Raw genomic sequence first — 25,793 nt, 5'->3', positions numbered from 1 at the left:
GGTTGCGGCACCTGGGAGACTTCAAAGGCAGTGCTAATGTTCTTTATCTTAAAGTGGGTGCTATTGTGTCATTCTACCATACACATATTTCCTAATTTTCTTTTGTACTTAGTGAAAACATTTAAAAATCCTTAAAGATTTTAAATAAGATGTGCCTTGAGAACAAATGATAATTTGTAATATTATCAGCACAAACATCTTCTTTGAAGAAATATGTTTACAGAGTTTAGGATTGACTTGTTCAAATGAATTATTGAAATTTCATTTTACTTGTTAATAGCAGTTTTTAAAATCTTGAAGTATCATAATTTTAAGATACTAATATCATACATATTCTTCTATGTTTGTAATAGAAAATATTACATAAAATTATTTATTTCAAACCAATTTAAAAAATTAAAGTACAGGTCTCAAATAAATATCATATACTCACATCCTTATTTAGAAGCCCTCTGACAATTAAGCCCTCTGCTGGTTTTCTCCCATAATTGACAGGACAGCAGTCTGTGAAGTTACTGTGTGATTATATACAGCTTGGAAGTACTTTAGGTTATTCTTTGAAAATAGGACTTCAAGCAAAACATCTTGTATTCCTTTTGCAGAAATGTTGCTGAAGTGCTGCTGAAAGGGCCAGAGACGCAAGGATTTGGGACACATTTTGAACCTTTAAGCTGTCTGACATTGACCTCCTTTCGTTATTAATAAAGAAGAAGCAGGAGCTTAGGATGTATTAACACCAACTCATTAATATACTAACCAGACAGTGTTCTGCAACAACTCTATATTGTAGAACTGGATTGGCACAAAATAAAATAATTTCTTATTATACCCAGCTTATAATATGACTCGATGGAGGAAAATCTGATAAGCATGAGGGAAGACCATTCTTTTCATGTTCGTTACAGGTAAGACTACTGCTTTCTTAGTGGGTAATTTTAAATACTTATTTAAACACGTGTATTTAACTCTGATCTTTTCAAATTTAAATTTGAAAGTACTAAAAGTATACTAGCCATAGTTAGAATCTCCTTTAAGCAGTGTTTTCTTTTTGTTGTGGTTGTTATAAGTTTTTATATCCTTTCTATAGGAAAATGGTAGTAGAGACCAATTATTTACTATAGTTTGTTTATTAATGTTCTGTGGAAGAGTTTATGAATAGTTACTTTAAACTTTGTTACTCTTTATATAATGCAAATATAAAAATGAAATATATTTCTGAATCTCTGAGGGCAGAGGATGGATTTTGTAGTGTGGTTGGCTGAATGACCTAATTTTTCTGTTAAAATTTTTAGTGATCTTTTATAAATGAGCTTTTAAAAAATGGGTATTAATGTTGGAATGGGTGGGTACTTTCTAAACATGATAAACTAATAGTTTAATATTTAGTGGTAAAACTGGGGGCTTCCCTGGTGGTGCAGTGGTTAAGAATCCACCTGCCAATGCAGGGGACATGGATTCAAGCCCTGGTCCGGGAAGATCCCACATGCCGCGGAGCAACTAAGCCCGTGCGCCACAACTACTGAGCCTGTGCGCCACAACTACTGAGACTGTGTGCCACAACCACTGAAGCCTGCACACCTAGAGCCCATGCTCCACAACAAGAGAAGCCACTGCAGTGAGAAGCCTGTGCACTGCAACGAAAAGTAGCCCCTGCTCGCCGCAACTAGAGAAAGCCCATGAGCAACAACGAAGACCCAGTGCGGCCAGAAAAAAAAAAATTTAGTGGTAAAATATTAATGACATTTCTGATACATTTAGGAAGAAAGCAAGAATATCTGCATCATCATTATTTAACATTTATTTTGGAAGTTCTGGTCATTGTACTAAACTAAAATAAAGACAAACAAATATGAGAATGGAAGACAGTTATTAGTAAGGTGATTAGATATTAATAGATTCCTTATCAAAACTGTTATAAGTTATTTAATAATATTTAAAAAACATCAGAACTTATGGCTTTGAATAGTATTCAAATCCCTAATGAGTGAAGATGTTTGATACCAAATTTTGGATGTCTTAACACATGCATAGGAAATAGTGAGGAGATTTACTGTCCTTTGCTTTGGAGCAGATGGTCCATGTTAGGGCATGGTGCCAAGGAAGTTTAAATAGGTAAGCTGAGAGCATTTCTATTAAAAATTTAAAATTTTCAAATAAAAGAAAATGGAAGACATTCACCATAATTAAAATGAGCTTTTAATAGAAATGCTCTCGCTCTACCCTCTGGGGCATAGTTCCAGGAACCTCTGTATCCAATGTGAAGTCTTGCCAGTTTTACCTCCTAAATGTTGCTCAGATTTATCCATCCATCTGGATCCTCCCCACCACTGCTACAGTTCAGTGTAGCAGTGAACTAAATCATCTTCCCTCCAGACTCCCTGCCTTCTCCATTCTCTCTACTTGGAATCTGTCTTTTAAATTTGCCTCTAGAGGGCTCTGTCTAAAAACACAGAGTTAACCACGCAACCTGTGCTTTAATCCCTTTGGTGGCTCCTAGTCACCTGTAGGGCAGAGCCACACTTAATATAGTATACAAGAGCTTGCATTGCCTGGCCTCTACCTATTCCTTCATCCTTACTTCCTGCCAGTCCTCACCTTGCACTTTGAGCTCTGGTTCCCTGTGCATGACTCAGGGCCTTTGCTCATGCTACACCCTATGACTTGAATGCCCTTCCCACTTTCTTGGTTTAGCTAATTCTACTCAATATCTAAGATTCAGTTCAGAAATATTCTCCTCTTGGAAACCATTTCTAAACTCCATAGTTTGGCTATATGCCCTCACATATCGTGTGCATATCTCTTTCTTAGCACCAACTGTATTAAAATTCAATGTATCTGTTTATATGTTTGTCTCCTCCTCCCTGCCACTCCCTTCTTTTCTTTTTTTTTTTTTAATTTTTATTTTTTGGCTGCACCGTGTGCCATGTGAGATCTCAGTTCCCCTGACCATGGATAGAACCCGCACCCCCTGCAGTGGAAGTGCAGAGTTTTAATCACTGGACCATCAGGGAAGTCCCCACCACCCCTTCTTTGACCATTTAGCTCCCTTAGGGCAGCCATGATGCCTAGCCTGTGGTCTGGCTTGTAGTCCACATTTGATGGAATTGTCCATTGAACTTCACTGGACATAACCATCAGATGAACCTGGTAAGATGTTTATCTGTCTTGCTAAACGTTTTCAAGAGTGGTTTACTTCTTAATATTGTAACAATAATAGATAAGCAGGAGCGGATTGTACCTCTGCCTATAAGAAGGTCTTAGATTCATCCTTTTTTCATGATATAGCATAGGTCAAACATGGTTATACATTGATATAGGACTTCACCAAAAGAAATTTAAAACTCAACTGCTTGTAGTAAGACTATACCAAACAAATCTCTGGTTTCATCAGTGCTGTAAGATCAGTATTCTATACACTGACTGGATTATTGGATAACTGCAGGTAATAGTTTGTATTCCTTGTGTTAGGAGTTATGGCCCAATATAGGTTATTTTTTTACTGTGGAAAACACTTAGCATGTAAAGTTTTATCTATCTGGTTCTTTCATTGAGGAGGTCCTCATCTATCTCTGGAGGAGCTTCTGTGGCACAATAAGTTTGTAATTTTGAAGTGGAATAATTCTTCAGACACTAAGAAACCTGAGAGATATCAGAATGCTTTATGAAATAGTTTACAACTTATTTGTGGAGGCAGAGAGAAATGGAAACTGATAGTAAAATGGGATTTGTTTCTAAACTTTTAAAAAGTGTGCAATTGATTTTAAATAACTATCGTTAAATTTTTTAGGAATGATAATACTGTGATTATATATTTTAAAAAATTTATTTTTTATTTTTTGGCTGCGTTGGGCCTTCGTTACTGCGCGCGGGCTTTCTGTAGTTGCGGCAAGCAGGGGCTACTGTTCATTGCGGTGCATGGGCTTCTCATTGCAGTAACTTCTTGTTGCGGAGCACAGGCTCTAGACGCACAGGCTTCAGTAGTTGTGGCACGTGGGCTCAGTAGTTGTGGCTCACGGGCTCTAGAGCACAGGCTCAGTAGTTGTGGCACATGGGCTTAGTTTCTCTGTGGCATGTGGGGTCTTCCCAGACCAGAGATCGAACCCATGTCCCCTGCATTGGCAAGCAGATTGCTAACCACTGTGCCACCAGGGAAGTCCTGATTATAATTTTTGAAAATGGCTCCTTATCTTTTAGAGTTACATACTAAAATATTTACTAATGAAATTATATGCATTCTGGAATATACTTCAAAAGAATCTGAAGTTGTAGAGTGAGGGTGGAAGTAAAGATGAAATATATATTGATAATGTATCATATATTGGTAATTGTTGATGTAGAAGGATGGATGTATCAGGTTCATCATACTAGTTTCTCTAGTTTTGTATTTCTTTGAGAAATGTCCTTGTTCATACTTGTTACTGTGAATAACAAACATTTCAGTACTTTAATGTAAAAATTAGATTATTGCACATAAGTTGTCAAGGAATACAGTTTTGGTGTTGAATTCTTCACTTTTGATAGATAAATATAGTTGTTAATAATATTCTTTCTGAAGAATAGTTTGAGGTAATGTGGAGTGGTGGAAAGAACACTGGATTTGGAGACAAAGACAGGATTTCACTTCTCAGATGTGTCATTGTATGATCTTAAGCAGGTCACTGAGCATCAGTTTCCGCTTCTGTAATAATACCCATCTCAGAGCATCATTTTGAGAATTAAATTTGATATAATATATAGTTAGAATCACTTTAAAACTAAGTTACCAAAATTTAAATTTAAATCAAGATGGTTTTGCACTTTCCCTTTTATAAAGTAAACTGGAATAATTAGATATATGTGGTAAATTGGATGGATGAAAATTGTTTATGGGGGCTAGGACTGGTAATGGAAAAGATCCACGCCCAAGTAGAACACATAGAAGGTGGAGCTAAGGGCTGTAATGAGAGAGTGGACTGCCACAGAAGACAGCACAATGGAGAAGATGCAGGGCACTCGCTTTGATCTTAAGTCCTGAATCCCATCATTTATTCTTAATTAGTATGTAAGTCCTGTCAGATTTGGACAAAATCAGTTATTAAATTTTTTTAAATGTTGTAGCGTCAAGATTTTAATCCTCTTTTGCTTTCATTGATATACTATAAACACAAGAAACAAAAAATAAGGAGGTAAAAAAAAATCAAGTTGTAGAAGAAAAGTAAAAAACAATAAGATATAAAAATTAAAATAAATTGAAATGATGTGTTTGTGCAGAAGATGAGGAATTAAAGCTATAATGTTCAGTCTGTTAACAAAAATGAAAACATTTCCGTCAAGGATAGTAATACTGTCTTTATAGTTATTAGAAATGTACTTTTTTGATTATATAATTAAATAGGCCGTTAGGAAGAATAAAAGAAACTTTGTACGTGGGATGTATTTTAATGGAGAGCTATTTTCCTGGTTTGTCTTCTACTCTGGGTATGTTCTTTGTTTTCAACCCAGCTGGTAAACAAATGAAGTAATTCTATTCTCTCATAGAGACAGAGAGGATATGAAATTACTTTCTCTGTTACTATTTAATGATCTTCTAAAAAATTTATAAACCAACCTGCGTTGGCTGTTTTGCAATTAGGTATGTTTGAGGTGTTGGAGATTTTGCCAGAATATTGACTTATCTTCCAATAAAATATACCAGAGCCATAATATATGTCAAAATAAACTATAATAAGCTAGAGAGTTTTGAGCTTTATTTTGGGCATTCGTTACTGAAATGACTTTTCTAAGGTAGGTTCTCCTGTAGGGCAGTCTCACCTCATGTACTTTAAAGACAGCTGTGTAGCCAGCAGGGTTCCAGGTGGCTACCACTGTTTCCAATGAGAATTATGTAAAGTACCTTTTTAAAAATTTGTAGCTCTTATGATACCATTCATCCTTATAGCTAACTTTTGTTAGAGGCAACAACATTTGGATTGATGGTTCCATTGTAATGTTGTATAAGTTTAAGTCCAGAAGGTCACATATTTGTGGTGAAGATATTTATTTGAAGAAGATGCTTCTGTGTTTTATATGGATATACTGTTATTAACTTCCAGTTTTTACATATGAATAGTGCTGACAAAAAATTAATCAATAGTCAGTCTTAGAAAGGGAAAATTTTATTTGTGCCAACCTGACTGAGGATTATAACTTGGGAGACAGTCTTTCAGAAAGCTTTAAGGACTGTTCTGTCTTTGAGAGGTTAATGCACAGTCATAAAAGTTTTTGAGACAAAGGGTTTTACGTCAAAGTAACATGTTGACAGTTTACATAGTCCAGCAAGGTGAGTAGTGGATTATTGTGACCCTTACAGGATTGAGAAAGGAATGTTGTGTGTTTAATGAGTTACCTGCTGGCTCCAGGAGGAATTGCCTTTTCTTTTTTTTTTTTTTGGCGGGTAGGCATTCCTGTGTCTTCTAAGGGGCTCTAGTTAATTATAATGCAGGTGTACAATGCACACTAAAGGGGAGAGGGTAATGGCTCAAGTGGCAAAGAAAATTTTATGTTAATTTTTTTTGTCCTGCCTTAAAAATAATTTTGTTTCATCAATAGCCTTATCTCTAATTTCCTGGCCAGCAACCTAATTGTCCTGAACTGATGGTTCTGGTGTGACTATTTCTCTACCTCTCCCTCGGTGAAATCATGTGCCATCATTAGTATTCCATTGTATGGTGGCATGTAATTTTTTTTAAACAATACTCTAGTGATGGGCATTTAAATTGTTGGTAGTTTTTTGCTGCTGTGACCATCCTTTTACATATATCCTTTTGAATTTGTGTACGTGTAGCTTTAAGATAAATTCCTAGCAGTGAAATTGCTCAATATATATTTTTTTTCCATAATTGGTATCATGCTTAAATTAAAATTTGTTATAGAAAAAAAGCAATGTATTTTATATGTAAAAATACCTTTTCCAATTTTTTTCCCTATGATAATTCTTAGAAGTTCAGTGGTTTTAGTATTTACACAAATAAAGGCAATTAGTTCAGGTACTTCATCTAGCGAAAATAAAACCACATTTTTACATATTAATCTTTTGCTGACTCATTTCTCTTCACACATGCAATACACCAGTAACCTTATAAAACCTTAAACAAAAAAAAAATCTTTTTTTTTTAACTCTTTCATCTTCAAAAATACAGTTCCAAAGGGCAGTTGTCACTTGTGAAAGACAAAAATAGGCTTTTTAAATTTGAAATGACCTATAAAGAAAAATAAATACAGCAATTTAAGGTTTCCAGTAAACTGATTTATATTTCCACATGCTTTAGCTCTCCCCCCACCCCTGCTCCCTAGTCTAATGTTGAAGCAAAATGTTAAAAAGAGGTTAACTTGCATTATTTTACTTTGACCCATAAAGGGAGGGTGAAGTCACCAGTCTAACTGTGAACAAACAGTAGCCTTTGGCTAAATCACCTGAATTATTAAAAAAAGGTACCTGGATGTAAAACTTAAAAATTATCTGTCAGAGATGACTACTTTCATCTGCTTATTCTGAGCCAGAAGTCTGCTTTGAACCTTTGTTAATTGGCTCTATTAATCTTAGTCCAGAGTTTTCATTTAGCTTCACCTGGTTCATTTTCCACTTTTACAATTCCATTTTAATTTATGACTCTAAGGAAACTTGAAGTTTTATAGACTAAAAGACAGCACCTGAAGAAACATATTAATTGACCTGCTACTAAAAATACAAAGTGTAATCATACTTGAATGAGTTTAGAGTGAGTGGTGGTTTAACTCATATTTCCTGTTAAAGCAGTGATACTCAACCTGCCTTGTACATTGGAATTACTTGGGGGCTTTTAAACAATACTGGCGACAGACCTCACGCCCAGGGGAGTGGGACCCAGCATTGAGTTTTTTGTTTTTTTTTTTAACATCTTTATTGGAGTATAACTGTTTTACAATAGTGTGTTAGTTTCTCCTTTACAACAAAGTGAATCAGTTATACATATACATATGTTCCCATATCTCTTCCCTCTTGTGTCTCCCTCCCTCCCCCCCTCCCTATCCCACCCCTCTCATGGTCACAAAGCACAGAGGTGGTCTCCCTGTGCTATGCGGCAGCTTCCCACTAGCTATCTAATTTACATTTGGTAGTGCATATATGTCCCTGCCACTCTCTCACTTTGTCACAGCTTACCCTTCCCCCTCCCCATGTCCTCAAGTCCACCAGCATTGAGTTTTAAAAAATGCTCCGTGTGAGCTCTGCTGTTGTGCAGCCAGGATCAAGAACCACCACTCTGGTAGAGTTGCTCAAAGCTAATTGTAGTAAGGAGTAATTTAGTGCTGCTCCAAAAATTAAAATTCTTGATGAGCTAAATCAGAGTCTTCCAAAGGATGGTGTTATACCACTGGTGGTACATAAGGTAATTTTACTCGCTTTTTTATTTTAATACTTCCATATTTGTTTTGAGATGCATTAGAAAATGAACGTAAGTATCACATCAAACTCACAGTTTCGTAGATACTGCTTTGGATGAAACTAGATTTTTTTTTTTAACGGCATGTGCCAATTTAAAGGAATTTGCCAATTTTTAGAAACACATTTAAGTGAATGATTATGTAGTACATAGACATGGCAGAAATCATGAAAATGTTGAAGAAACACAATGGCAACTTTGGTGAAGGGCACCTACTAAAGGTTAGGATTAGAATCGGAAGTAATGGTGCTTTTTCTCCTAGATATGTTTATAGTAACTTAATTTTTCTGGCTTTTAAAATTCAGTGACAGACTTTGAGAATTAGAATTTCTGCAAATCTTTAAATCATTGCTTCCTAACATAAAGTTTCTTAACACTTAGTTCTTTCATAGAAGTGTACCTTGTGCATCAAGATATTTTGCTCCTCTATTTTTCTAAGGTATAGGTGATCCTGTGGTGATAAGACGGGGAAGGGGGTGTGTGTGTGTGCTCGTGCACGTGCATGGACACGAGTATGAGATAGGGATGTGTGGTAGAAGGGGTTGATGGACAGGTTGAGTAGATCACCTGCATACCTGGATAGAGAAGAGTATTAGTTATAGGACTAAACCTCCCACAGGCACCCCTATTCTCCCCAAACTCTCAGAAAGTCTGTAAGTCTGCCACAGTTCAGAACAGTTTAGGAAAAACTACTAGGTTCTCTTATTGGTAAAGTAGGTTGCTCTGGGTGAGCCAAGTAAAATGAGCTCTGTCGATGAAAAAATTAATCAGTGGATCTAAGAAAGAAATGGAAAATTTTATTCAAGCCAAATTGAAGATTATAACCCGGGAACACCTCTCAGAAAACTCGGAGAATTGTTCTACCTGTTTGAGTTATGTATGTTTTTGAGACAGAGGGCTGTACATTAGATGACGTATTATTGACATTTTACACAATCCAGATTTACACAAAGCAAGTAATGGGTCAACAAAGCAAGTAGTGGGTCATGGGGTCATCGTGGCCCCTTAAAGATTAAGAAGGAAGGTTATCTCCTAAGGAGTTGTGACCCTTGATGAGATTAAGAAGGAATGTTGTCTCCTAAAGATGTCTGGTTAATGCAGATGTGCAATACACAATAAAGGGGAGGAAGGAGGCCAAATGGTCAAAGAAAAATTTTAAGTTTAAATTTTTCTCATCTTGCCATAAAACACGAATTTTATTTCATCAGCTCCATATAGAGGTCTTTAGCTATCATATAAAAAAGACCTCTGTAGCTGAGAGACATTTGAATAGGCAAATAAGCTTTTGCTATAAATAATAGTTTACTCTTTTATCAATAATGTGTATATACTTCAATTATAGAGGCTGCTGTTGTAAGCAAGAGTAGCCACAGTCCACATTTAAATTATATCACTGGAAGTGAAAACACTGTGGTGCGTTTGTAATGTAATCTTGTAAATGTCTGTCCTATATAATTTTATAGAATGGAAGCTTCTTGCCTAGAACTGGCGTTGGAAGGGGAGCGTCTGTGTAAATCAGGAGACTGCCGTGCTGGTGTGTCCTTCTTTGAAGCTGCAGTTCAAGTTGGAACTGAAGACCTAAAAACACTTAGTGCTATTTACAGCCAGCTGGGCAATGCTTATTTCTATTTGCATGATTATGCCAAAGCATTAGAATACCATCATCATGATTTAACTCTTGCAAGGTAATTAATTTAAGCTGAATTCTCCCTAAATTAACTGTCACTTTAAAACACATTTTCATTCAATTAAAAAAACTAACAATTCATTACATTTAGTGAGTTCTAATTTATTAGCATTGAATTTTAAAACTAATCTTTAGGCTGAACACAGTTTAATTAAGTAAATGAATAGTAGTGAAATGATGCTAGAGTTTAATTAAATGAATGAAAATTAATTAAATTTAAATACAGAAATGTAAGTTTAAGATTTTTAAATAAAGTAGGTTTCAAGGCTAATGGGTCTTTCTTACCTTAAGCATGTCAACTGTTCTCTAGAGAAAACTGTATTCTGGCTGCTTTATATTTTAACACACCATTTGCTTTTTTTCTTTTTTTTTCACCCCAGGACTATTGGAGACCAGTTGGGGGAAGCTAAAGCTAGTGGTAATCTGGGAAACACCTTAAAGGTTCTTGGGAATTTTGATGAAGCTATAGTTTGTTGTCAGCGACACCTAGATATTTCCAGAGAGCTTAACGACAAGGTAATAAGGAAACATTAGATGGTAGGCCAAATGTTTTCATTGAAATTGCTTTGTGTTTTAATCCTATTTAATTATACTGTAGTTTATCTAAAAGTTAATACCAAAAAAAAGTATTTGTAGGAAAATGGAAGAAAAAGAGAAACATAATGAAAAATTTTTAATAGATGAGAAAAAAGAAATAACGAGAGGACCTTCTTCCATAAGTAGTCATGTGTTTGGTTCTGTATGGATGGCTAATGTAAACATTTCTTTCTCTTGACCATAATATCAAGGATATTATGAATAAATATATGTGATAGCATTATAATACCTGGCCTCTGATTTCAAATTGTAAACTGCTGTTATCTTCATCTAGGTGGGAGAAGCAAGAGCACTTTACAATCTTGGAAATGTGTATCACGCCAAAGGGAAAAGTTTTGGCTGCCCTGGTCCTCAGGACGTAGGAGAATTTCCAGAAGAAGTAAGAAACGCTCTGCAGGCAGCCGTGGATTATTATGAGTGAGTAGCATCAGCAGTCATGTGGCCCACCCAAGCCAGTAGTAAGTTTTTAAGTTTGGCAAAGGTTTTAAAATCATAGACTGGTAAGTAAAATAAACCATCAAATCATTGCTAAAATGTTATAGTGTTGTATTAGAAGTAATCCCCTCCCTCCCCAGGAAAACTTTCACTGCAGACCAGTGCTACTTAGTGGCACAAACAAGAAGCATCAACAGTTAGTCTAAGTTCTTTGGAGTAAACTTAGTCTTTTATCAATAGAATTTCATAGAACTTTTTAGCTATAGGGGTTCTAAGATTAACTCTGTCCTGGACTCTGGGCAGAAACCTACCTGAATGGTTGAGTAAAATGTTCCCAGTTATTTCCTATAATCACCCTCCAGCATAGCTATATCTTTTAAATGTGGCACATTATGGTTGTAGGCTTATTTAAATATTTTTTTCCTGATAAAGAGTTTAGATTTGTAAATAAAGTCAATAAATGTTTTTCTCAAACTCATTTTTTCACAACTTTTTATTATCACTTAGGGAAAACCTATCACTAGTGACTGCTTTGGGCGACCGAGCAGCCCAAGGACGTGCCTTTGGCAATCTTGGAAACACGCATTACCTCCTTGGCAACTTCAGGGATGCAGTTATAGCTCATGAGCAGGTATGATGCAAGGCTTTGGAGCCAGGTCGTTTTCTCCATCAATGTTTTGAACAGTGATTAGATTATTCTTTAGTTTTATTATAGTTACATCTAATTAAAATTTTCTTTTTCAGCGTCTCCTTATTGCAAAAGAATTTGGAGATAAAGCAGCTGAAAGAAGAGCATATAGCAACCTTGGAAATGCGTATATATTTCTTGGTGAATTTGAAACTGCCTCTGAATACTATAGGTTAGTCTAATATTTCTGTAGATAAATGTGAAATGGGTAGTTATGCAATCCAAAGAATCATAGGCTTTGGGTTTAAAACTTTTTTGCTGCATACAAGCAGCAGAACCTTGGGCTTTCTAAGTCTCAGTCTTCTCATCTGTAATGGAAGATATCGATACTTGGCTTTTGGAATTGTTATGAGGATTGAATGAAAGAATATATTAAGCACTTATTTAGCACAGTACCTGGCACACGGCGCTCAATACATATTACTGTACCTAAGATTTAATAGCAGCAGTATGGCCCCTTTATATTTTTATTAGCTTTTATCTTTAAAACATTATTTTTAATGAGATTCTAAACATTTAAAATCCTTTAAACCTGTTTAGCATGTATGGTGTGTATAGTTATATGCTCCCACACCACCACCACCAGTTACGGCTTTGCAGAGAGGCCACAATAAAGCTTGGTAACAAATAGATGCCCTAGTTTCCTCCAGTGATCACTGAATTTCCCGCCATCATCCTACCATCTTATTGAGCAGTTATCCTCCCACCCTCTCTGCCCAGCTTTGATCCTCGCTGTAAGCTGAGGCCCCTTTCACTTACTCGAGGAGTTAGTACTCCCAGCTTCTGTGGCAGGGTCTCTTTAATCTATCTGTAGACTTGAAGCATACATGATAGCAAAGTTTAAACTGCTTCATATTGCCTGCCCTGTGCTTTCTAGATTGTTCGGAGTTTTCTCTAATTAGTGGGAACTGAACACCCATACAGACCTTAGGCAGAAGGCAGTTTGACTGAACCAAAGACACAGTCTTGATTGATTTATATGTTATTGTTGAAAAATCCGTGAGAGAGTTCTGGAAAGTTCATCATCTAAAAAAAAAGGTAAAATTGCTTTTGGTCCGTCTAAAAAACTAGAATATCATCCCATCCTCCTTTAAACTTCAACTAATGGTTGATATTTGTTGGTTGACTAGTTATGACTAGTTAGATGTGAAATATCCTTCCAAATAAAGTACATCACTATACAAGGAGCATATGTTTTGATTTTAAATACAAAAGTTTCTTATATTTTAAATCCAAAACACATAGAAAAGTCTTAATAAATGATGTACTTGTATTAAATACTGAAAAGTTCTGTAATAAAGTGGATGGTGGCTGTCTGACTAAAGAAGCATGAGTATTAAGTAATGAAATTTACCCCTGCCCCACACACCCACAAACAGGTAGAACTCAGAACTTTACACATATTCCAAAAATATTGATTAAAAACATTTTGGGGGGGCTTCCCTGGTGGCGCAGTGGTTGGGAGTCCGCCTGCCAATGCAGGGGATGCGGGCTTGTGCCCCGGTCTGGGAGGGTCCCACATGCTGCGGAGCGGCTGGGCCCGCGGGCCATGGCCGCTGGGCCTGCGCGTCCGGAGCCTGTGCTCTGCAGCGGGAGGGACCACGACGGTGAGAGGCCCATGTACCGCAAAAAAAAAAAAAAAAAAATTTGGAACTCTTCTTTGGAATTGTTTTCAGGGCCACACAAGAAAACTCTCTTAACATTATAGATCCATAATAGAAAGGACAGAAAGCAGTAGTTTGGTAAACCTACTTTAGTAATTGAGTTTGGTTCCAGAAAGACTTCCAACCATTTACAAATTAGCTGTACTCTCAAAGAATAACAGCGTGCCAGAAAGGGTTGTGCCACAGGGCCGGAAGCAATTCCAAAAGTCTTCCAAAAGTGGTGAGAGGCCCGCGTACCGCAAAAAAAAAAAAAAAAAAAAAAAAAAAAGTGTTTGAGAGGGCAGGCAATGTTAGAACAAGCGTGTAGCCTCCCAAGGTAACAGCTTTAAAGGTATCATCATTAAACATATAATTTCAGGTTTGTTTGCTTAAAAAAAACTATCGCATTATCATATAGTTATAAATGATATGAAGTATTTATACTGTTTGGCAGAAATTATAGGAAAGAGTCATTTAAATTAGTGGATCCAAAAAGCATCTGTAGATTTAAACACTGATGATAATAATAACAAAACATATTAACATTTATTAGCATCTATTGTGAGCAAGATGCTATTCTAAGCACGTTTTAATCCTCACAAACCCCTGTGAGGTGTTTTCCCCATTTTATGTAAAAGGAAATTAGTGCATAGAGAGGGTGAGTGACCTGCCCCAGTCACAGAGCTACTGACAAAGTTGGGATTTGAACCCAGTCAGCCTAGCTCTAGGGTCCATGCTCTTAATTGCTACACTAGCTTCTTGTTGATTCCACAAGGTAGACTTTGGTTAATATTTAAATGTAGCATTTAATATTTTTCATGAATCAGTGACTAATGGCCTATACATAACAATTTTAACTAAGTATTTTCAATTTTGACAAAATGTAAAGGCAACAGTATGATTGAAAAGAGGGTATGTGGACAAACTTACTTTACGTTATTGCACTGCAACAGCGAAAGTTTTTTTTTAATGTTAAAAATACTGTGTTAATCTTTAGAGGCACTTGATCTCATGCATCTGTTCTCCTTTTCTCTGGGGAATTAATAGGACTCCTACATTTATTCTAAAAGTCTGGATTTGCTTTTTGTGTTTCAAGGACATGTTTTCATTTTATCTAGAAGTAATGGAGAAAATATGGGATATTAGGATCTAAAACAGATTTACTTTAAAGGCAGGAGGAAAAGTGAGTTTTATTTTATGGTTATTGTAGCCAATATAGTTATAATAGCCATTATGTAAGAATTAATTTCTTTTTTCAGAAAGACACTACTATTGGCTCGACAGCTTAAAGACAGAGCTGTAGAAGCACAGTCTTGCTACAGTCTTGGAAACACATATACTTTACTTCAAGACTATGAAAAGGCCATTGATTATCATCTAAAGCACTTAGCAATTGCTCAAGAGCTAAATGATAGGTAAGTTATATACCTTTGTACTATAGTTACGATAAAATGTAGATACATTGTTGAATCCCTAGAATATTTCCTTTAAATTTCTTTTTTTGTTTCCTTTGTTTTCTTTTTAATTCCTTTTTAAGGTATTTCCTCTGTTTCAGTAACATCCTCTGTATGTTACTGTTTGAAGGGCTAGAGAGGATTAGAATGGTTCCATATAACCTTGAACCAAGATCAGTAAATAGGTCACAAACTCAGTTGCCTGCAAAGGTCCTCCTGACTAGATCAGTGTGGAAATTGTAGTGAAATTAATAGGCCCAACAGCGTTAAGGGGACAGCTGCTATTCAATTCCGGCTAAGTGTTGCCTGGCAGGAATGAGGATCCAGAGCCGCCTCTTTTTTCAAGAGAAGCTGGAAGTCCTGAGTTTCATATAAAATCTTCTGATTTTTAAATATTGATGGTTAATTCTTCATTATTTTTAAACTGTATGAAAAAACAGAATATCTGTGCAGGACTTTAGTCTGTGATGTTTGCTTTAGTAGGATAGATTTTTATCTCAGTATGAAGAACTCTGTACAGTTATTCAGAATGAAGTATGCTACCTCAAGAGGTGAGTTCTCTCTTCCTCATGGTGTTCAAATACAGACTGAATGATTACAGACTGAATCCTGGTAAGGATGCCATGGAAAGAAAATGGGGTAGTTGAACTGCAAGACCTATCCCTGAGACTTTATTTATAATATACTGCATGTTTAAAAAGGATGTTTTCCATTTTAAAACTTGACTCTGAGTTCATTATTATCTGGTTATTCTAATACAGTCGTCCCTTGATATCTGCAGGGGTTTGGTTCTAGGATCCCTGTGGATACCAAAAGCCATGGAAGCTCAAGTCTCTTATGTAAAATGGTGTAGTACAGTTGGCTATATCTGGGGCGTTTCTTAGATCACGGTTGAATCCACGGATGTGAAACCTGAAGCAGGCTAACTGTATGTCTCTAGTATTATGATAGTTTGTTCTTTATAAGAAAGACCAAATAAATCCAAAGCATTGTTTATGCCTTTAATTACTACTAGATAGATTTTATTCTTCACACAGACCTCCTTTCAGATAACTGCATGTTAGCTTTGAATTATTTTGTAGAATTGGTGAAGGAAGAGCATGTTGGAGCTTAGGAAATGCATACACAGCTCTAGGAAATCATGATCAAGCAATGCATTTTGCTGAAAAGCACTTGGAAATTTCAAGAGAGGTATGAAACTAAAAAATTGTTATATGTGCTATTGTGATTCACAGATCTGCAGCCCTATTATTTCTCTAGAATGCTCCTATATGGCTGAGTAATAAATTTAATTATATATTCTTCTCTTGGCATAAGAACTGCACAGAGCATTTTGAGATACAGATCAGTGGTATGTTTGCACTGGCCTTGATATAGGAAGACAGGAAGGAAAGACTGACATGGAGGAATGGGAGAATTACTAACATGTGCCTCCACTGTCCCCCCATCTCTACGTGGAAAAGTAGCATGGTTTGAAAGGAAGAACATGGCTCTTAGAATCAAGGACTGGTTCCTGTTACAGTTCTGCCATTTGCTGGCTATTTGAGCTTGGAAACTTTTCTGAGCATCATTTCTCTCATCTGTAAAATAGGAATAATAATAATAATATCTGCTTTGCAAATTGTTATACAGATTAGAGATAAAGTATATAAAAGTACCGAGTATAATGTCTAGTGCTAGCTTAATAAATACTGTTACTATAGGATGGAAATACAGTATTCTAAGGAAATTGTATTCATGTGATGCCAAGTTAACGTGTCACAGAGTAACCTACTTTATTATTTAAGGTGATCATAGAGATTAAGAGCAATCTAATATTCAGAGAAGTAAAGAATTGGTAGAATGTAGTTATCTGTCCTCTTGTCATATTTTAGTAACTTTTCTTCTTTAAAATACTATTAATGAAAAAACCCATTTCATTCATAGTATTATAATTTTAAAATAACTATTTTCATCTCTCTATAGTTTCTTCCAGTTTTAGGTTGACAACATTTTCAACTAACCTTCACCATTCTTTACTTTAAATACTACTCTAAAGTATAAATGCTTGTGGTTGTAGGTTGGGGATAGAAGTGGTGAACTAACGGCACAACTCAATCTGTCAGATCTTCAAATGGTTCTTGGTCTGAGCTACAGCACAAACAATTCAATGATGTCTGAAAATATTGAAGTTGATAACAGTTTGCATGGTAAGTATTAGGTCTTCAAAACCCAATTTCTTTATCCTCAAGATTTACATTTAAATTACTTATCTCATGTTTACCATATCCAGAGAGATATATGACATAGGAAGCTCAACTTTTATACTTTTTTGCTTTACCACTGTCCCATTAATTTATCAGTATGGAATATAGTACTTTATAGCTTTTATCATGAACTTAGAAATGGTAAAGGTATAACTATTTTGTTTAAATTTTTTTTAATACATTTAAATTCTGTATCTCTAGGCTCACTCAAAAATTTATAAATGTGAAGATGTGAAAATTAAAACATTTTATTGTTTAACCTCTTTGTTTCAAATGTCTTTACGTATTTGATTTTTGTTTAGCTTTTATTCCCCCCGTTTCATTTCTAAGGGGGAATCTCCTAGGATTTTTTTTTTTTAATTCAGAAATCCCAGAAATTTTCTTTAGGTGCTGATTTGGTTTTGACATTGCTATAAGAAAAAAATATGCTATAATGTCTCTGTTTCTAAGTGAAAAAAAAACACCTACTTTTGATTAAAAAAATAAAAAGGAACAAGAGTAGAACCACGTTTTTGGATACCATCTATGTGTAACTCTATGTGAGATCCATTTTAAAGATCCAGCCAAGGCTTAAAAAATTCTCAGTCTGAAAACAAAATTACTGACACAGACAGATGTTTTGAACTTGAAAGTCAGTGAAAAATCTAGCTTTTATCCTCCCAATTTCCTCCTTTAACCCATACAAAGAAAAGGAAGAAGAAAAAGAAATTAGTGGCTAGTCATCTAAGACTTTGAAAGAACATTTAATTGAAAAATGATACTGAAGTATGAACAGTATAGTAAACTGGACCGTATACTTTGTAATTGAATAATGGGCTAAAAGGTTTTCCTGTGTTTAATTTTCAAGTTGGTTAAGTTGTAATAGCTCTCATATTTTAGCAAATTATCACTTGTCCTCATGGACTGCTCTAGCTATAGACCTATTCCTTTGTTCCCCTTTACAAGAAAACTTGAAAATAACATCACTGTTCCTTGTCTTTACTTCTTCACTTCCCATTCTCTCTTCAAACCACTGGACTCTGGCTTTGGCCCCATCATGATACTAAAACCTTTTCAAGGTTACCAGAGAACTCCATTTTACCAAATACGTTGATCAGTTATAGATGTCAGCATATTTGATTTCTCAGCAATATTTCCTGTAGCTGATCATTCCCTCCTCATAGTGCTTTGTTCGTTTGGCCTCCAGGATCACCCTCTTTTTCTGGCTTGCCTCCACCTCACTGGCCACTCTGTCTTCATAACTCCCCTGTCTTCCTCATCTTTCCAATCCTTGACATTTGTAGTACCTGGGGTTCCGTTGCTGGACCTCTTCTCCCTTCCCTCTTCCCTCTCTCCTTCTCTATCTTCTGTCCATCCATATCCTTCCTTCCTTTCTGATTTTATCCTTTTTCCTCTTATCCTCCACTCTAGATCATTTCTTCTAATAGAACTTTCTGTGAAGATGGAAATGTTCTGTATCTGTGCTGTCCAATATAGTAGCCTCTAGCCGTATGTGACTGTTGAGCACTTGAAATGTGGCTAGTGCAAAAAGAAGTGAATTTTTAAATATTATTTAACTTTAATTAGTTAAAGTTTTAAAAGCCACATGTGGCTAGTGGCTACTATATCAGACAGCACAACTCTAGATGATTTCATTCAGTCGGTTGGCTTTTATATCATCTATATGCTGATTATTTTCAAATTGATATTTCCAGTCATAATTTCTGTCTTGAGTTGGAGTTTCATATATTTAACATTTCCACTTAAATATCTAATTGGCATCTAAAACTTCACACATCCAAAATGGATCAGTTGTTTTTTTCTCCCCAAACATGTTCTTCCTTCAGTCTGCCCTGTCTCAGGAAATGGTACCATGATTCACACCAGTGTTCAGGCCAAAAACCTAAGGGCCATCCTTGTTCCCTTTCTCCCACCCACTCCTACATCCAACCTGTCAGAAACCCTACCTTCAAAATAGATCCCTAATCTCTCTTACAATGTACACTGCAACAATCTTAGTACAAGCTGCCAACATCTCCCAGTAGAGCATTAGCCTTGCAACTGTTTCTTTTGTTTCGGCTGTTGATCCCTCACACTGACTTCCACAGGGCAGCCACAGTGCTTTTTAAAAATGTGAATCAAGTCATGTCATTTCTCTGCTCAGAACCCTCCAGTGACTTCCCATCATACCTGGAACTAAATCTTCAGTCCTCATCGTGGCTAAAAGGCCCTGTAATCTGGGCCCAGACTGCTTTATCATTTCCTTCCACACCCCCTGCTCACTTTGGCTCCATGAAGACAGGTATTTTTTGGTCTCTTAGGTTCATTGCTGTATCCCTAGTGCCTGGAAAAGCCTGCTGGCCAAAGGAACTGCAAGAAAACTTGTATAGGGACTTCTCTGGCAGTCCAGTGGTTAAGACTCCGTGCTTCCACTGCAGGGGGCACGGGTTCAATCCCTAGTTGGGGAATGAAAATCCCGCATGCCATGTGGTGCAGCCAAAAGAAACAAGAAAACTTGTATATTTCTGGTGTTGGCTCAGGGTGGAGAAAAGGAGTCTCCCATAAGAATCTGAATTCATAAGCCTGTCTACACACTGGTTTGGAATTTGATTTATTCTACCTGCACAGTATAAGAAAGCCCAATCCATTAAAGTGCTTTTGGGTTAGAAATACTCCTAGGGACTTAGCAGAAGTAAGATCAAATATTTTCTGGAGGTAAGCAAGCCATCCTTTGTCCAGGCCTCTAAAGGCTCACAACAACAACAATAACAAATTACCAAATACCTAAAGAAACGAGCCAAAATGAGTAAGAAAACAAACAAAAGCAAAATCAGGTCACCAAGATCTTCAGAACATAAAATGACTATGATTAAATGTTTACAGGAATAACAGAATTGAAACAAAGGAATAACAAAAATGATCATGCAGATTTGAAAAAAATAATAATAGCTAACAATTATTGAGTGCTTACTATGTGCCCAGGCAGTGCTTTGCCTGTTTTAACTCATTTAATCCTAACAACTCTAGGAGGCAGGAGAGGTTAAGTAAATTTCCTGGGGTTACCTTTGTAAGTGGTAGAGATGGGAGTTCAACCTAGTCGGTCTGGCTTCAGAGTCTGTCTTAGCTGATACTCCTAGCTTAATGTGATTTTAACATATCTCTCAGTAATTGATAGGTAAAAATCAGGAGTCAGATATCAGTAATAATATAGAGGATTTGACCACAATTAATGGGCTTGATGTGTTTTTCAAATTGTGTGTTTGACCCAGTTAATGAGTTATAAAATCAATCTCAGGTGTTGCAACTAACATTAAATACATACACACACATATACATACATATTAATGGGGTTATCATACATAATAAGGGCAAGTACTGTTGTGTGGAGATTTTGTTCTACGTTTGTGTAAGTGTATTTAGGGTTGTAATGCAAATGTATTTAAAGTTATAGTGGATCTACATTATTATGTTAGTTTCAGGTGTACAACATAGCAATTCAAAATTTTTATAGATTATATTCCATTTAAAGTTACTATAAAACATTGGCTATATTCCCTGTGTTGTACAGTATATCCTTGCATCTTATTTGTTTTATACATTGTAGTTTGTACCTCTTAATACCCTACTCCTATCTTGCCCCTCTCCTTTTTTCTTTCCCCACTGATAACCATTAGTTTCTTGCCTGTATCTGAGAGTCTGTTTCTGTTTTCTTACATTTATTCATTTTATTTGTTTAGATTCCAAACATATTTCTTAATATGGGTCACAGTTAAAAATATGGATCACACTGATTTAATGGACATACAGATTACTGTGTCAAGCAACTAATCAATTCACATTCTTTTGAAACATTCATGAAACAGGTCCAAAAATTTGACCACATGCCAAACCAACAAATTTGAAGGAAGCTGTATCACATAGATTTCATGCCCTGAACACAGTGCAGTTCAGTTGGAAATTAACAAGAAGATAATGTATAAAACATATTCATTTGAAAATACACACTTCTAAGTAACTTATGGTATGATTTAAGAAGAAATCATAAATAAAATTAGAAAATGACTTAGGATTGAATTATAATTTATGTAATACAACTTAACATTAGTTCTTAGAGCAAAATTTATATTGTATCATATTTTAAAAGGAAAAAGACTCGGGCTTCCCTGGTGGCGCAGTGGTTGAGAGTCCGCCTGCCGATGCAGGGGACACGGGTTCGTGCCCCGGTCCGGGAAGATCCCACATGCCGCGGAGCGGCTGGGCCCCTGAGCCATGGCTGCCGAGCCTGCGCGTCCGGAGCCTGTGCTCCGCAACGGGAGAGGCCACAACAGTGAGAGGCCCGCGTACCGCAAAAAAAAAAAAAAAAAAAAAAAAGGAAAAAGACTCAGTGACCTAAGTATCCGGCTTTTAAAAAGTTAAAAACAAACCAAAACACAAAAAACTCAAAAGAAAGTAGAAGGCAAGAAATAATAGCAGAAATTAATGAATTTAAAACAAAGATTCAATAGAGAGAATTTTTAAAAACCCAAATTTGGTTCTTTAAAAAGACTAACAAATCTACAGCAAGATTATTTGAGGAAAAAAAAGAGAGAGAGAAGGGGATATAATGTAGATGCAGCAGACATTAAAAAGATAAGAAATTATCTTGAATAATTTTATTTGAAAACCTAGGAGAAATGGACAATTTCTAGAAAAGCAGCTTACCAAAATTGAATCTAGAAAAATCTAATGGTAGAATGTAATGTGAATGGATGGCATCTCTAATGCCTAAAACCATAGGGAAATTTGATGAGTCATTTAAAATCTTTCCACTGAAAAAATACCTGGCCAGGGTGATTTTACAAGTGTGATCTACCAAACATTTAAGAAAATTGATTCCAAACTTCCATAAAATTTTATAGGTAAGTAGAAAAGTGGGAACACTTTATCAGTCTTTCTGAGAATAGTATAACCTTGATATCCAAACTAGACAAGAACAGTATGTACAAGAAAGGAAAATTACAGGCAAATCTTTACTCATGAACATAGATGTAAACATTTTATTTTATTTTATTATTTTTTTTTTTTTTTTACACGGTATGTGGGCCTCTCACCGCTGTGGCCCCTCCCGCTGCAGAGCACAGGCTCCGGACATGCAGGCCCAGCAGCCATTGGCTCACGGGCCCAGCCGCTCCACGGCACGCGGGATCCTCCCGGACCGGGGCATGAACCCACGTCCCCTGCATCGGCAAGCGGACTCCCAACCACTGCGCCACCAGGGAAGCCCTGTAAAAATTTTAAACAAAATATTTGCAAACCAAACCCACAGTGTATTTAAAACAAATAAACAGGAATTCAAGTGGACTGAATATCAGGAAATCAATTAATGTAATATACCAGTAAACATAGTAAAGGAGAAAATAGCTCAAATATCCAAATATATCAGTAATTCTATTAAATGTAAACGTTCCATTTAAAGGACCAGGAGTATCAGATTGGTAAAAGAATAAAATCCAACTAAGCCTGAAAATAAAAGGATTGAAAAAACATACCATGGAAAAACTGATCAAGAAAAAGCTGGTGCAGCTGTATTAATATCAGATAAAATGTACTTTAAGGCAAAAGACTTGTTAGAAATGAAGACAGTCACTTCACAATGGTTAAGAATTCAATTCACCAGGAAGATAAAAGGCTTAAATTTGTATATATCTAGCAAGCCTAATAACAAAACTTCAGTGTATATAAAGCAAAACTGACTAAAAGGAGAAATGGGAAAATCAGAACCATAAGGGGAAATTTAAACACATTTCTCTCAGGAATTGTGCCTATCAGAAAACTAAATATTTTAAAGGATGTCAGTTCTTCCCCAATTGATATAAATTCGGTGTGCTGCCAAGCAAATAATGACAGTTTTTTTGTGGAACTTGACCAGGTTGTTCATGAATGTATATGAAAGAAAAAAGGGCTAAGAACTCAAAGCCAAAACATTCCTGATGAAAAACGAGATGAGAAGTGCTTTCTCTACAGATATAAAGATTATAAAGCTACAGTAATGAAGACAGTGTGTTACTGGCGTAGAGACAAATAGACCAATGGAATGGAATATAGAGTCTATAATCCTTGCATATATGGAAATTAATATAACACAAAAATAAATTCTTGATGGATCAAGGATTTAAATATGAAAGACAGATTTAGAGCAATAATTATGATCAGCCAGCTAACACTTGCTGAATGCTTACTACTTACCAGGCATTATACTGACCCCATTACAGATGATGGTGCATTTATCATCACACAGTGATCTATGAGGTAGGTATAGTTGTCCTTTACAAATGAGAAAATCACAGAGAGGTAGTTGCCCAAGGTCATATCACAGTGAGTGATTGGTCTGTTCAATCAGTATGCTGTACTTACCTCTGAAAATAAAGGAGAATATCTTCATGATATCAGAGAGGGGAAGGGTTTCTCAAAACACAAAAACAAAACCATTACGGAAAAGATTGACACTGAAATTAAGAACTTCATTTCATTAAAAGAAACTGTAAAGAGATAAAACACAAACTGAGAGGACATTTACTACACAGATGATTAAAAAAGGATTTGTATCCTCAATTTATAAGAACTCCTGTGAATTAAAAACAAGACAAATAACCTAACTAAAAGGCAAAAGTGATGAACAGAAGAAACACAAATAGCCCATAAATATGTGAAAAGGTATTTAACTAATCAGGGAAAACCATAGTGAGGTAATATTGGTGGATGAGGTGGATGAAAATTAAAAGGCCTGATAACACCAGTATTGAAACAATACAGGTAATAGAAACTTTTATGCAGTGTTGATAGGAGTAGAAATTGGTGTATTCAAAAGAGTAGTCTGGCACTATTCTGGTAGAGTTGAAGATGTACCAACCATATGATCTAGCAGTTCCACTCCCAGTTACACTCATCTGTTATCCAGACTGGAACAAAGGCTTGCTCATGTACACGAGATATTTCTAAGAATTTCTGTAGTAATATTGCTTATCATGACAAATGATTGGAAGCAACCTAAATAGCTGTCACCAATAGAAAGGGTATATGCTTTCCTAGTCCTAAAATCACAATGAAAATTAAACTACTCATACCAACTTGGATGAATCTCACAAACATGAGGTTGCTCAAAGAAAGCAAGTTAGAGAACATACACAGTATGAGACCACTTATGTAATGTTATATAATAATCTCCACTGCTTAGAGATATATACATATATAATGAAAATATAAAAACTTAGGGAGGAAGAGGGAAGTTATGGGGGGAATTACAAAAGGGGGAGTTAATGTGTTAGTCGTAGTTTCTTTTTCTTTTTTCCTTTTTTTTTTTTTTTTTTTTGCTTCTCAAAGTTCTTCTATTTTACAAAGTAAGCACATGATACACAATTTGACTGAAATAATTTTCAGAGTTGGAAAAGTTACAGATTTTTGTGACAAGAAAACCCAGGGCAGGAGCTACTTATGGAAAGAAGGCAACCTGTTGAGAACCTACGTTCCCTTACCCCACCCCCTTCAAGTAAAAGTCTCAAAGAAAGGGACTGAAAGGGTAGCAACTGGAGAGGTTTACAGATTCACTTTGTACAAAAAGAATGACTTTAGATTTCATTACTTTCTAGTGCATCCAATTTCTTAAAGAAAAATTTTTTCTCTTTATGTGAAATAGCTAAGAATAAATGAAGTAAAAGGCTTGTTACAGATGATGATTCTTTACAAAAATTTATAGTCTTAGTTCAGATTACCTTCTCAGTGACTGTGTTTTCCAATTAAACTCTGAGAGCACTGCAACCAGCCTCATTATTTTGTGAGCTTATTGTTTTAGAAGATGTATTTATTTCATTCTTTATCTTCAAGAGTTTCTTATCAGGGAAGAAAATTCTTGACATCATAAACAGTAACAACCACATTATGTGAGTATTTGTTTTCTGATGGTATGTATTCAAAAGTAATTTAATATTTTTAATCTATTTCCTACAACACTATTCCTAGAATAAAACTGTCTGAATAGAATAAGGTGTGGGAGCCAGTTCCTACTATCACCATGCCTCAAAGAAGATCATTAGAGCACTTCACATTTAAAATGGAGCTTATAAAGTGGAGCAACAGTCTTTTTTTTTTAACATCTTTATTGGAGTATAATTGCTTTACATTGGTGTGTTAGTTTCTGCTGTATAACAGAGTGAATTAGCTATACATACACATACATCCCCATAGCTCCTCCCTCTTGCATCTCCCTCCCACCCTCCCTATCCCACCCTTCTAGGTGGACACGAAGCACCGAGCTGATTTCCCTGTGCTATGTGGCTGCTTCCCACTACCTAGCTGTTTTACATTTGTCCCAGCTTACCCTTCCCCCTCCCCATGTCCTCAAGTCCATTCTCTATGTCTGCATCTTTATTCCTGTCCTGCCCCTAGGTTTTTCAGAACCTTTTTTTTTTTTTAGATTCCACATATATGTGTTAGCATACGGTATTTGTTTTTCTCTTTCTGATTTACTTCACTCTATATGACAAACTCTAGGTCCATCCATCTCACTACAAATAACGCAATTTCGTTTCTTTTTATGGCTGAGTAATATTCCATTGTATATATGTGCCACATATTCTTTATCCATTCATCT

General features: G+C 35.9%; 1 protein-coding gene across 4 annotated transcripts in view; it reads left to right on the top strand.

Moving 5' to 3' along the window:
- GPSM2 (G protein signaling modulator 2) overlaps window positions 1-25,793 on the top strand; it is a 63,786-nt gene that overhangs the window by 13,411 nt on the left and 24,582 nt on the right. For 2 of the 4 annotated variants that reach the window (XM_024119707.3, XM_055084389.1), the window contains exons 2-10: window positions 603-905; window positions 9,902-10,123; window positions 10,506-10,641; window positions 10,997-11,139; window positions 11,665-11,788; window positions 11,902-12,017; window positions 14,748-14,903; window positions 16,025-16,133; window positions 17,002-17,131. In XM_024119707.3, the coding sequence (XP_023975475.1) occupies window positions 850-905; window positions 9,902-10,123; window positions 10,506-10,641; window positions 10,997-11,139; window positions 11,665-11,788; window positions 11,902-12,017; window positions 14,748-14,903; window positions 16,025-16,133; window positions 17,002-17,131 (1,192 nt within the window). In that variant the 5' untranslated portion in view covers window positions 603-849. The remainder of the gene's footprint in view (window positions 1-602; window positions 906-9,901; window positions 10,124-10,505; window positions 10,642-10,996; window positions 11,140-11,664; window positions 11,789-11,901; window positions 12,018-14,747; window positions 14,904-16,024; window positions 16,134-17,001; window positions 17,132-25,793) is intronic. The other 2 variants (XM_024119708.3, XM_024119709.3) reach the window with 2 other exon arrangements.

The sequence above is a fragment of the Physeter macrocephalus genome, chromosome 4 (assembly GCF_002837175.3).
Source record: "Physeter macrocephalus isolate SW-GA chromosome 4, ASM283717v5, whole genome shotgun sequence".
NCBI classification, from domain to species: Eukaryota; Metazoa; Chordata; class Mammalia; order Artiodactyla; family Physeteridae; genus Physeter; species Physeter macrocephalus.
The sequence above is the reverse complement of the archived record's forward strand: the minus strand, read 5'-3'. Positions and strand labels throughout refer to the sequence as shown.